At 34.9% G+C, this 13,214-nt stretch overlaps 1 protein-coding gene across 2 annotated transcripts in view; it reads left to right on the top strand.

The window, feature by feature from the left end:
- Nucleotides 1–13,214, top strand: part of LOC113929225 (protein argonaute-3) — a 127,445-nt gene that overhangs the window by 43,221 nt on the left and 71,010 nt on the right. For both annotated transcript variants that reach the window (XM_027605945.2, XM_027605955.2), the window contains 3 exons: nucleotides 1,765–1,885; nucleotides 6,530–6,738; nucleotides 7,578–7,714. In XM_027605945.2, the coding sequence (XP_027461746.1) occupies nucleotides 1,765–1,885; nucleotides 6,530–6,738; nucleotides 7,578–7,714 (467 nt within the window). The remainder of the gene's footprint in view (nucleotides 1–1,764; nucleotides 1,886–6,529; nucleotides 6,739–7,577; nucleotides 7,715–13,214) is intronic.

The following is a 13,214-nucleotide window of genomic DNA, read 5'->3' on the forward strand; positions in this document are numbered from 1 at the left end:
CATAAAAGTGAGGTTTGGGGACTCATTTGGCAGTGATATGTAAGTTGGGTTGGAGAAGAAAAGATTAAAGGCATAAAAAACAAGAGACTTAAAATAATCCAGGTACTAGAACATGAGGTTATAATTTAGCATGGTGGTAATTGGGAATGAAAAGTAAAGGACTAATGTGAGAAATACTGCAGAGGTGAGGTCAGTAACTAATTGGATGAAGAGGTGAGCCAGGTTTTGAATCTGGGTAAATGGGGAGAGGGAGGCCCCAATAAAGAGGAGCAACAAATAGGATAACCAGAAAACATGGGGGAGATAATTTGAATTCAGCTTTAGATTCCATTGGAGGTTCTAGCAGTTTATTGAGGTAGATTGTCCACTGTTAGAACATTCATGAAGAATATAATGTGCTAGATATCGAAACAGAACATTTTTTATCCCTAAGTTGTTTTAGCACAGCTATTTTAATCTCCAACCATTTTGATCTTTAGAGTGGTTTGATTGGGTTGCCAGGATTTGGTAAGCTTAAAGTTATACCAATTTACTGTTGAGTAAAAATGACAAAATAGTCAAAACATTCTGACAAATTAGATCTGTAAAGTTTCACCTAAGAAACTGGACTTGATGATAACGGCTGCAGAAGAAAATTGTAAATGGCAGAAAATTTTGAAAATTTGTTTTGTATGTAAAAATGGATGTGAGTCAAATCTTTTTTGTAAAATTTACTCTAAAAGAGGCTTGATCTTGATTTAAATAGTTTCAGCAAAGTGAAATTGAAGAAGAGGAAAAATAGAAATTTTGAGCATGTAGAAAATTGCTCTTAAGTATCAAGTCAGTTCAATTATTTTGTATCAGAGAATGCCTTTTTCTCTCCTTTTTCTCCTACCTACCCATAGGCTAGAATTGAATTTTTTCCCCATTCTTTTAAATGTATTGTAAATTATACCAGTAATATATAAGTATACTCTCATCATAATATATTTAGATTATTTAGATAAAATAAAAAATTGTTCTTCATTCCTCTCACCAGAGGTAACCACTGTATCTATTTGGTACATATCCTTCTAGATACCTTTCCACTGCTTTTACAAGTAATGTGTGTATAAAAATAAATGTTGATTTGTGGATATTTTGTATTATTCTCACTATAGTCTAATTTTTTTAATGTAAAAGTCTTGACTGTCTTTCCACGTAAGTATATATTGGACAAAAATGTTTACTGGGGGAAAACAGGTTTTGGAATATTCTTACTGGCTAGATAATATTTTAAGGATGGGGAAAGGGTTGAAAAGGATTGGGGGTGTAATGTGTGTTTATTGCTCTCAAGAATCTCACAGTCTAGTATAAGTGAAGTATACAATAATTATAATACAGTGTAGTAAATGTTCTAGTAGATATATGTACTAGGTGGTATTTGAGCACGGAGTGAAGAGCATCAAACTCTTTAATAGAGAAGTGCATGTGTCAGGTAGTGCTCAGAGATGGTGAGGGATTTAGGATCATTTTCTAAGGATAGTATTTTGCAGTTTTACTGAGGCCCAGAATGATTAGGTAATTCACTGGATTCATTCTTTTATGCCTTTTGTGAAATTCATATCCCTTGCCAGAAATCAGTCTTTCTGGTATCCTAAGGTATGGTCCTGAAAGCAATATCTTTATCAGTATGACTGTCTTTTAGAATTTTGGCAGTTTTAAATAGTGCAAGAATTACTTTATTTTGTATTTTGTATTTCATCATGCAGAGGATTATGTGAATGTATTTTTTCTCTTTTTTAGGGAGGTGGTTGACTCAATGGTTCAGCATTTTAAAGTGACTATATTTGGGGACCGTAGACCAGTTTATGATGGAAAAAGAAGCCTTTACACAGCCAATCCACTTCCTGTGGCAACTACTGGGGTAAGATGCATTCCTTTACTGAAAAGCTATTCTTTTGCAATATCTCCCTTTGTTTTTTATTTTTGTTTATTTACATTTTTATTTTTTTGAGAGAGAGATTGAGTTGGGGGAAGGGGATCTCAAGCAGGCTCCACACCTATCATAGAGCCTGACACAGGGCTCGGTCCCACGACCTTGAGATCCTGACTCAAGCTTAAACCAAGAGTCGGACACTCAACCAACTGAGCCACCCAGGCACCCCACAATACCATTTTATTATAGTCCATATATACATAAGAGTGTATTATTTATCTTTTTATTTTGAAATTGTATTTTTTTTCCAGTTTTTTTTTAAGATTTTATTTATTTATCTGAGAAGAGAGAACAGGGGAGAGGGAGGGGCAGAGGGAGAGAAAGAGGGATAAGCAGACTCCCCGCTCAGCAGGGAGCCCAACGTGAGGCTCAATCCCAGGACCCTGGGATCATGACCTGAGCCGAAGGCAGATGCTTAACCCACTGAGCCACCCAGGCATCCCTTGAAATAATTTTAAACATACCGAAAAGTTGTAAGAATTAAAGAACTCATGTAGACCTTTTACCCAGATTCACTAGTGTTCCTTAACTTTTACCACATTTGTTTTATCATTCTTTCTTTTGTTGTGTTTATAGATATTTATATAGAGCGAGATACACATACATACTTGATTTTTCCTGAACCATTCAAGAGAAGGTTGTATGTGTCATGCCCTTTAATATCTATTTCCTAAGATCAAGGATAAAAATCGGGCGCCTGGGTGGCTCAGTTGGTTAAGCGACTGCCTTCAGCTCAGGTCATGATCCTGGAGTCCCTGGATCGAGTCCCACATCAGGCTCCCTGCTCAGCAGGGAGTCTGCTTCTCCCTCTGACCCTCCCCCCATCTCATGTGCTTTCTCTCTCATTCTCTCTGTCTCTCAAATAAATAAATAAAATCTTAAAAAAAAAAAAAAAGGATAAAAATCATAGTACGGTTATCCACTCTACTAAATTTTTCATCGATATACTTTTATCTAATCAACAACCGTATTCCAATTTTGTCATTTGTTCCACTGATGACTTTTAGCATTTTTCCCCCCTCTAGTACAAAATTCAGTCTAGGTTCATGATTGTATTTAGATAACATGTCTTTTTTTTTTTTTTTAAGATTTATTTATTTAGGGGTGCCTGGGTGGCTCAGTCAGTTAAGCGTCTGCCTTTGACTCAGGTCATGATCCCAGGGCCCTGGGATTGAGCCCTGCTTCGGGCTCCCTGCTTGGCGGGAAGCCTGCTCCTCCCTCTCCCACTCTCCCTGCTTGTGTCCCTGCTCTCACTAACTCTCTATCTCTCTGTCAAATAAATAAATAAAATCTTAAAAAATACATATTTTTTTATTTATTTGAAAGAGAGAGCGAGCACATGAGCAGGGTGGGGAGGGGCAGAGGCAGAGGGAGGGGGAGGGGCAGAGGCAGAGGGAGAGGAAGAGATTCTCAAACAGATCCCCATTGAGAACAGAGCCCAATGCAGGGCTCAATCCCACAAACCTGAGATCATGATCTGAGCTGAAATCAACAGTCAGATGCTTAATCTACTGAGCCACCCAGGTGCCCCAAGTTACCACATCTTTTTAGTCTTCTTTATTCTGGAACAGTTTCCCAGGCTTTTTCTTTTCTTTTCATGACATTAACATAGTAGAAGATTACAGACAAGTTGTTCTGTAGAATGTCCCTCAGTCTGGGTTTGTCTGGTTTTCTCTTGATTAGATTCTGATTAAGCATTTTTGGCAGAAATAATCACACAAGTGTTCTTTCCTTATCAGTGGATCATATCAGGAGACGTTAATAGGTATTTGTTCCATTAATGGTGATATTAAGTTTGATCACTTGGTTAAATACCAGCTAGTATCTGCCAGGTTTTTCCTGTCAAGTTTTTCTTTTTTCTCTTTACACTTGTGAGGAGATTTTATTTTTAATTGTGGTAAAATACACATAAAATTTAGCATCTGAGCCATTTTTAATGTACATTTTAGTGGCATGAAGTACATTCACAACCATCACCACTGTCTATCTCCATAACTCTTTTTATCTTATAAAACTGAAACTGTATTCATGAAATACTAAGTCTCCATTTGCCCCTCCCCTCAGCCCCTGGCAGCCACCATTCTGCCTTTTGTCTCTCTGACTACTCTCAGTGCTTCATCTAAGTGGAATCATACAATATTTGTGTTTTTGTGACTTATTTCACTTAGCCTTATGTCCTCAAAATTCATCCGTGTTGTTGCATGTGTCAGAATTTCCTTCCTTTTTAAGGCTGAATAATATTCTATTGCATGTATATACCACATTCTGTTTATCCATACATCTGTTGATGAACGCCTTTTGGCTATTACAAATAATGCTGCTGTGAAGATAGGTGTACAAATATCTCTTTCAGTTCTTGGTTTCAGTTCTTTTGTGTATAAGTAGTAATTCTATTTTTAACATTTTGAGAAATCACCATACTGTTTTCCACAGTGGCTGTACCATTTTACTTGCACATCAGCAGTGCACAGGGGTTCCAAATTCTCTACACCCTTGCCAAAACTTGTTGTTTTCTGAGGGTTTTTTGATTGTAACCATCCTAATGGGTGTGAGATTATATCTCACTATGGTTTTGATTTGCATTTCCCTAATGATTAGTGAGTTGAGCATCTTTTCATGAGCTCATTTGTGTATCTTCATCCTTTGCCCATTTTTTTAATTGGGATTAGTTGTTGTTGAGTTTTAGGGATTCTTTATATATTCTTATCAGATACATGATTTGCAAATATTTTCTCACATTTTGTAGGTTGCCTTTTCACTTTGTTGATCATGTCCTCTGATGCACAAAAGTATTTTTGGTTTTTTTTGTTGTTGTTTTTTGAGTAGGCTCCACACCCGGGGTGGGGCCCAACATGGGGCTTGAACTGACGACCTTGACTGAGATCAAGACCTGAGCTGAGCTTAAGAACCGGATGCTTAATCTACTGAGCCACCTAGGCGCCCCTAAGAAGTTTTTAATTTTGATGGGAGAAATACTTTTTTTTTAAGATTTTAAAAATTTGTTTATTTTAGAGAGAGAGTGCGAGCCAGGGGGTGGGGGGCAGAGGGAGAGAGAGAATCTCAAGCAGACTCCCTGCTGCAGGGCACCCTATCTATGCAGGCTCAGTCTCACCACCCTGAGATCATGACCCAAGCCGAGATCAAGAAGAATTGGTCACTTAATCAACTGAGCCACCCAGGCTCCCAGATATAGGAGATACTTTAAGGATCCTGTTTCTCATTAGATTTTTAAGTAATTGATGATTCTTGCTTGGAAGGATTATTACTATGTAGTAATGGTGATTTTCTAATTCTGTCATTCTTTCTACATTTATTAGTTAGATTGACTGTAACGGAGAGCATTTTCTTTTCCCTAATTTATTTATCCTTATTTATTTCACTGCCCCAGTTGTCCCCGATTTGGCCATTGGGAGCCCCTTTAAGCTGGTTCCTGTTTCCTTTTTATACTACACACTTTTTTTGAGTACTTCCTTACTTTCTGGCACAAGATGATCCAGGCTCCTCTTATGTTTTCCCTGCTGCAGCCATGCAACTGGCCCTTTCTCAAAGGAACAATGGTGTCTTTTAGTTGGGGGATGCAACTTAGAAACCAAAATCTGTGTATGTATTCATGCTGCTGGGGTATAGGTGTTTCTAAAATGGACAGAGACTGGAAATAAAAATATATAAATAAGCAAATAAAAGAGACAATATATAATAAATATTGTGTGTCATATAGTGAACCTACCATAATAAGTATCCTATACAAGTACTACTTATTGTGTAATATACTATATATATATATAGGAAATCATGAGTTCAAACTGATCCTTCAAGTTTCAGTTTATCCCCCCAGGATTCTTCCTCTGCTCCCCACATTGCATATTTGTATCTTCCTTTTTTGAACCTCAAAACATCACTGCCTTTTCTCATTTGTTCAATTTATAAAACATTTATAAAATCCTTTCAGAATTGCTACACCATACCACCCACCTCTCCTCCACACTCCCAACTGAGAATATATTCAGTATACTGTGTTCAAGAGTTCCTTGCATTAATGTTTTCTTTTTTCCCCTTCTTTCAGTGTGGTTAGGTTATTCATTTGAAACACATTTGGTTTCATTTGATTTTGTTTATATTTTAATTTTTTCACTTCATCCTTCTTGATTTTATTTTTAATTTTTTAACTGATAAAACTTTATTTAAAAAAAAAAAGCTTTATTTAATATGGTTCCAGAAATCAAAACTATACTGAAAAATATACTCAGTACTGTTATTCCTCCTTTATTTCTTCCAGTCTGTTTCTTCCCATCCTTTGAAAGTAACCAGTTTGTTTCTGGTTCATGCTTTTTGTGTTTCTTTTTGCAGAAATAAAATATATGTATATTTTCCCATTTTCTCCTTTTTCACACAAAAGATGGCATACTATTTGTAATCTTGTGTACTTTGTTTTTTTTTGCTTAACAGTATAACGGAGATTATTTAGCATTGAGGTTGGTTTTTTATATTTCCTCTGTTTTTTCTTAAATATCTTTTAAAAATAATTGTTCTTATCTTTTTCACCTTATCAATTGATTATTTCCCCATCAACAGGTAGATTTAGATGTTACTTTACCTGGGGAAGGTGGAAAAGATCGACCTTTCAAGGTGTCGATTAAATTTGTCTCTCGAGTGAGTTGGCACCTACTACACGAAGTACTGACAGGACGGACCTTGCCTGAGCCACTGGAATTAGACAAGCCAATCAGCACTAATCCTGTCCATGCCGTTGATGTGGTGCTACGACATCTGCCCTCCATGAAGTGGGTGCTTCTGGCTTTCTCTCCTTTTTAGATTTTCAATGTGAAGGCTTTCTTCCCAAGAGTGGGTTGTGCAAGCCTCCTTTGATTAACCTTCACATGTTGTATGTTTTGATTCCTTCATTTAAAGAATAGCATGCATAAAAGTTGATTGACAGAAGAAGTAAGTTACAGAAAAAAATTCTGATTTTTGAAAGTGAATGCAGATCATTAAGGTAGCTGTTCTAGTGTGGATACCTTTTAGAGAAATGTCTAACCTTTATCTTAGAAGCTGTAAATCTTGGATAACTGACATATTTAGTTAAGTCCCCTTGTTCTAAAGGTAATTTCGTTGTTTATACAATAATATCAATTTGTGTTGAAATTGCTACTCTCTTAATCACACTATCACCTCACAAGTGTATGTTTGTATTTGTGTGCCTATATAGGATCAGTGTGTCTTTTTAAAGAAAAATATATTTTGGAAACACATTTATACAAATAACCTTTCAATCAATATTTATTTACTCTTTAGCATTTCCTAAGGTTGGAACTGGTGTTTCTTTTCATCTGTTTCTAAGAAAGTATTTTAAATAAAATTTATTCTTAACCAAACTAACATTAGTTTAAGGATGATAGAATTTCAGTAAAGGATGCTGATGGTTTTTGTTTTGGTTTTGTTTTTCATTTAGAATGGCTGCTTTCTGCTTTCACAAATTTGGAAAATATTTAGTTTCATATATTCCTAATGATAAGCATCATTAGAATAAATTAAGTTTATGTGCTCTAGACTCACCTGTTCTGCAAATTTAAATACCTATATGGGAAGGAAAGGACTGAACATGACATTTTAATTTTTGTAGATATACGCCTGTGGGGCGTTCCTTTTTCTCAGCTCCAGAAGGATATGACCACCCTCTGGGAGGGGGCAGGGAAGTATGGTTTGGATTCCATCAATCTGTTCGACCTGCCATGTGGAAAATGATGCTTAATATTGATGGTAAGGGAACTAAAACAATATTCTGTATTGGGTAGTCGATTCCTGTATTGCACGCATGCGTCTGTGCGTGTGTGTGTGTGTATGTGTGCAGTTTATATATAATTATATGTACTGGTGTCTTGGAAGTAATATTTGGACACATACTAAGAGTTGAAAAACCTTTGTGTTTTTATTACATTTTGTTTAGAAAGCCTTTACACAGAAGTTGTCCTGGAATGCTACTGAGCATGAAGTAAGCACATTAAAGCATATATAAAAGCCTTGACATGATTATCTGAACAATCTCACTTTTGTCCTTTTAACTTTTAAGTCAGTATTTCATTATGAAATACATGTTTTAAAGGAAAAGTAGTCTGTTGATCATGGTGACCCCAGGTGTTATACCTACTACTGATGCTTATAGTGGTGTTAATTGCATTCTCATTTTTGGCTCAAATATTTTTGAGCATATATAAAAGTAGGGAGAATAGTATGATAAACTGCCACCTGTGTGCAAACTGTCAAGAATTTTCCACCTTTCCTTAAACTTTCTACATTTACTCTTCTAAGTCAAATCCCAGATAGCAAGTTATTTTGTCTCTACTACTATAGTATGTACCTCTGGAAAAAAAATGGGTGTTTTCTTACATAGTCATAATGCCATTATCGTATGTAAGAAAGTTTTATATAAGATCCACGTATCATGTTTGGCTGATAATGCCTTTTAAACAGTAGTCCCATTTCCTTCTTCTTGTTTTGTTTTGTCTTTAATGCCATTGACTGGTTAGAGAAACTCTGCCACTTGTCTTGAAGAATATTCAAAAATCCACATTTGTCTTTTGTTCTTCTGGTGTCATTACCTTAGTCCTCTGTCCCCTGTATTTCCTGAAAAATGAAAGTTGGCCCTAGAAGTTTGATTCAATTCTGGTTCAGAATACTTCATACATACTTCATATTGTATCATATTAGGAGGCACACAGTATCTAGTGGTTCCAATTTTAGTGATACTGAGATTGATCTGTAGGTTCAGAGATCAGTAGGCCTGATCTCTTCATTGTAAATCTCCCAGATAACCTTTCAATTACTAATAATCCATTCAGTAATCATTGTTACCCAAATCATTTGTTTCACTAGCGATTACCAAGTGGTATTTTTCTAATTCTGTATTTATTAGTCTTTGATAGCTTTTTTGCTTTCTGACACAGGAGGATATTTCAGGCTCGTCTTATATTTCCTACCCTATACCTGGAATCATCCATTCCTTCAAAGATCCCTAGATCTTTCCAGATCACTACATAGTTTCTGCATTGTTTTCAGTTGCTTCTACTATTGTGGAAATGTCACCGAGGAGCGATATCTCAGAAGTCCTCTTTTGATGTACACGAGGACTGTTTTGTTTCCCATTTCAGAACATCGTTTCCTATATATGTAGATGTATCTTTAGGATAGATTTCAGGAGGGAAGATTAATGGGTCAAGGGCAAATGTATTTGTAATTTTGATCATTATTGGCAGATTGCCCTCTGTAGAGGTTCTAACTATTCTGCATCAGTGAATGAGCCTACCTGTTTTATTGCCACTAGAAATGTCAAGCTCTAGATTCTATTAATTGGATTTGCAAGAAATCATTTCCTCATGTACTTTTATTTTGCATTTGGCCATATTTTCACATGTGTAAGGGTCACCTTATTTCTTTTTTTATTAGCTGTTTGTTTATGTCTTTGCCCTTTTTTTCTGTTTGATTTTCAGTTTTCTCATTTACTGAGCGCTTTCTAAATTAAGGAGATTAGCCCCTTGTGTTAGGAATTGCATTTATCCCTGATTATTTGTCTTTTAACCTTTGATACAGTCTTGTTTTTGTATTTTGCCATGTAGAACTTTGTGTCTTTGGGGGTGGGGCGATGGTAAATACATACACACAAACACTTTAATGTAGTAGCCAGTCGTTTCTTTTATGACTTGAAGTATTTTATAAAGCTAGTCTCAAATTTCTCTTCAGGCTTTTCTAGCCTATTCTTATTTATTTTACCACATAAGCTGTAGAAACACCAGTGGGTTTGGGAGGATGGGCTGTTATTTTTATGGAAATCTCATTACATTTATAAATTATTAGGACAAATTGGTATGTCTTAAGATACTGAGTCTGTCCAAGAAAACACTGTACCTTTCTATTGGTGCAAAATTACTTTTGTTTCCTTCAGGAGTGTTGTTAAAGTTTTCCTCACGTAAAAGTTGCACATATCTTGCACATATTTCCCCCCCTTTTTTTTGCTATGAAATGGATTTATAGATTCTAACTGGTTATTGTTTACATACATGAAGGCCTTTGACTTCTGTATACCTTTTTCTCTCTGCCTTATTGAATTCCATTTTTGTTTATAGTAGTTATTCAAGTGATTTTCTTGGCATTTCTAGGTTATAATCATTTCATCTACAGATAGTGATAGGTTTACCTCTTCCTTTGGATTTTTATACTTCTGATTTTTTTTCTTACCAAATTATATTGACTAATTAGACAGTGTTAAGCAGTAGTGATTAGTGGGCATCCTCTTTTTATTCCTTACTGTAGAAAGGAATGCTTCCATTGTTTCTACATTAAGCATGATATATACATATATGTATGTATATGTGTAAGAGTATCTATTGATCCCTATTTTATTATTGTCAGATTTCTTTTTAGGATCAGTGGAGCTAATGATATGATATTTCTTGTCTTTTTAACAAACATTGAACCAAACTTGTGTTTCTGGATTCTTTTAATGTGATACTGTATTCTGTTTGCTAATATTTTACTTTTTTAATCAAAATGCAAAAGTAAGTTTGATCTGTAATCTTTTTTTGTGTAATCTTTTTCAGGTTTTGAAGTTTTTCAAAGTTTTTCAAATTTAGAAGTTTTCATTTTCTAAGATGTACAAGTTTTTAAATTGTTAGCTCTTAAGATTTGGTAGAATTCTATAAAATCTTGTGGAATGGTGTATTTTGTTTTGCTTGATTGGTAGTAGCTCTTTGAAAACTTCCATTTATTTTGTGAAAATCAATTTGTTTAGGCTCAGTTTGGGGTTCATTTTTGGTAGGTTATGTCTTATTAGAAAATTATTTTATCTGTATTTGATTTTTTAGAGAGTTTTACATAGTTTCTTATTTTTTTTTGAAATTGTGTCTACTTCTCTGGTTTCCCCCCATTTCTTATTTTGTGTATTTGTGTTTTGTCTGTTTTACTCTTGAGAGACAATAGGTGAAATAACTGGTTTCAACACCCTCTCCCCCAAGCCACCTGGCAAAATAGCTTTTGAAACTTTTTTTTTTTTAGCTCTGTGTTTTCTAAATTCTTAATTTCTGCTTTTAGCTTTATAAATGTTTTCCTCGGGGCGCCTGGGTGGCTCAGTTGGTTAAGCAACTGCCTTCGGCTCAGGTCATGATCCTGGAGTCCTGGGATCGAGTCCCGCATCGGGCTCCCTGCTCGGCGGGGAGTCTGCTTCTCCCTCTGACCCTCTTCCCTCTCGTGCTCTCTCTCATTCTCCCTCTCTCTCTCAAATAAATAAATAAAATCTTTAAAAAAAAAAAAAAAAAAAAAAAAAAAAAAAAATAAATGTTTTCCTCTACTTTTTTCTACTTTGTTACTTTAGTTGTTTTTCTGACTTTTTGAGCTATATTAGTAACTCATTTACTTTCATTTTTTTAATGATGAAATTATTTAAAACTGAATTTTTTTCTGATCACTATTTTAGCTACATCCCAAAGCCTCTAATGTGTAGAAGTTTTATTATTGTCTAGAAACAACACAAATTTTATTTGTATTTTCCCTCTTCTCCAAATGATTCTGAGACTTTTTAAATTTTCAGATTGAAGATCTTTTTATTTTCTAATTTTGTTATAAATTTCTAGTTTTGTGGGTTGTTAATCAGAGAATATGGCTTGTATTTCTCCTTTTAGAATTTGTTGAGGTATATTTTGTAGTCTAGGGGTGCCTGGGTGGCTCATTGGGTTAAGTGTCCCAACTCTTGGTTTCAGCTCATGTCGTGATCTCAGGGTCATGAGACTGAGCCCTGCATCAGGCTCCGTACTCAGTGCAGAGTCAGCTTGAGAATCTTTCCCTCTGCCCCTCCCCTCTCTCCCCCTTTGCTCCTCCCCCTGCTCACAGGTGCATGAGCTCTCTCTCTCTCTCAGGAAGGATTTGTTGAGGTATATTCTGTAGTCTAATACATAGTCAATTTTTGTGAAAGTTTGATAGCTATTTGAAAATACATACATTCAGTTATTAGGGTAGAGTTAAATGAATATCCATCAGTGCTTACCATTTTGGTTATGTTGTTTTAGATCATTTTTGAGTTATTTTTGTTTACTTGTTCTCTCAGACTGGGAGAAAAATTTTTAAATTCTATTATTATTGTGTTTCTCCTAATATCTCCTGTGATTTCTACTTTCTTAATGTTGCTGCTGTATTATTAAGGACTTATATACACCTGTTTTCTTCATTGTGAATTGTACCCTTTACAATGATAAAGTGACTTTCTTTTTATACTTTGAGCTAAAAGTCTGCATAATCTAATGAAAGGATTACAATCCATGTATTTGTGAACCTTATCCTATCTGTTAACTTTTCCTTTCCTTTACCTTTTTTAATACTTTGTGAATCACAAATCTATCTTGGAGACAACATAGAATGGTTTTGCTATGTGGGTCAGTCTAAAGCTTTTTTTTCTGTTAATGGATGAGTTAAGCTGGGTAGATAGGAAAGGCATACATGCTTGGTCTTAGTTGTGTCACATCATTTTATATTTTCTGATTATATGTGTTCTTGAAACTTCCAAGTGGTCTGTGTGCTTTTTAAATAGTAGTTTGATATTAAGAAGTGTTATTTTTCCCACTAGTGGTAAACCTTTATACTTATACCTTCATATAATACTCCTGTTTCTTTTTTTTTTTAACTAAAATTTTTTTTTTTTTGAAGTTTCATTGACACACAGTGTTACATTAGTTTCAGGTATACAGCATGGTGATTGGACAAGTTTGTATAATATGCTATGCTAACCACTCATCTTTCTCTCTTTTAAAGCAGTGTCTTTTTTCCTTAATAAGTAACGATTAGCTTTTTTCTCTTCCTTTCCTTCTTTCTTCCCTCCTTTACTAACTGGTTTTAGCAAATATACCATTATTTTATTGTTCTTTATGATTTTGTTTAAACTTTTACTATTTGACTTTCAACATTGACTCCTGTCTATTACTATAAGGTACAGTCAGTGAGTTTATTCTACTTTTTGTTTTCCACTATCATTGATTTATTTGTATATATTATTATTCCTACATTGTTAGGAATTGTTGCATTCCATTCTGTCACCCATATATCCATTTGCTTTCATCTCAGATCTACAATTAAGTGTATTTGTGCTGTCAGTCCTTTTGCTGAAATTTTTCCTGTCATCTGTTGGTTGCAGTTTGTCCTCAGTTGTTTCTTTTGTGTGTGTGTGTTTTGTAGTAGTTTATTTTTTTATTTAAATTCACATAACCAATGTGTAGTACAT

This window comes from Zalophus californianus, chromosome 4 (genome assembly GCF_009762305.2).
Source record: "Zalophus californianus isolate mZalCal1 chromosome 4, mZalCal1.pri.v2, whole genome shotgun sequence".
Taxonomy (NCBI): domain Eukaryota; kingdom Metazoa; phylum Chordata; class Mammalia; order Carnivora; family Otariidae; genus Zalophus; species Zalophus californianus.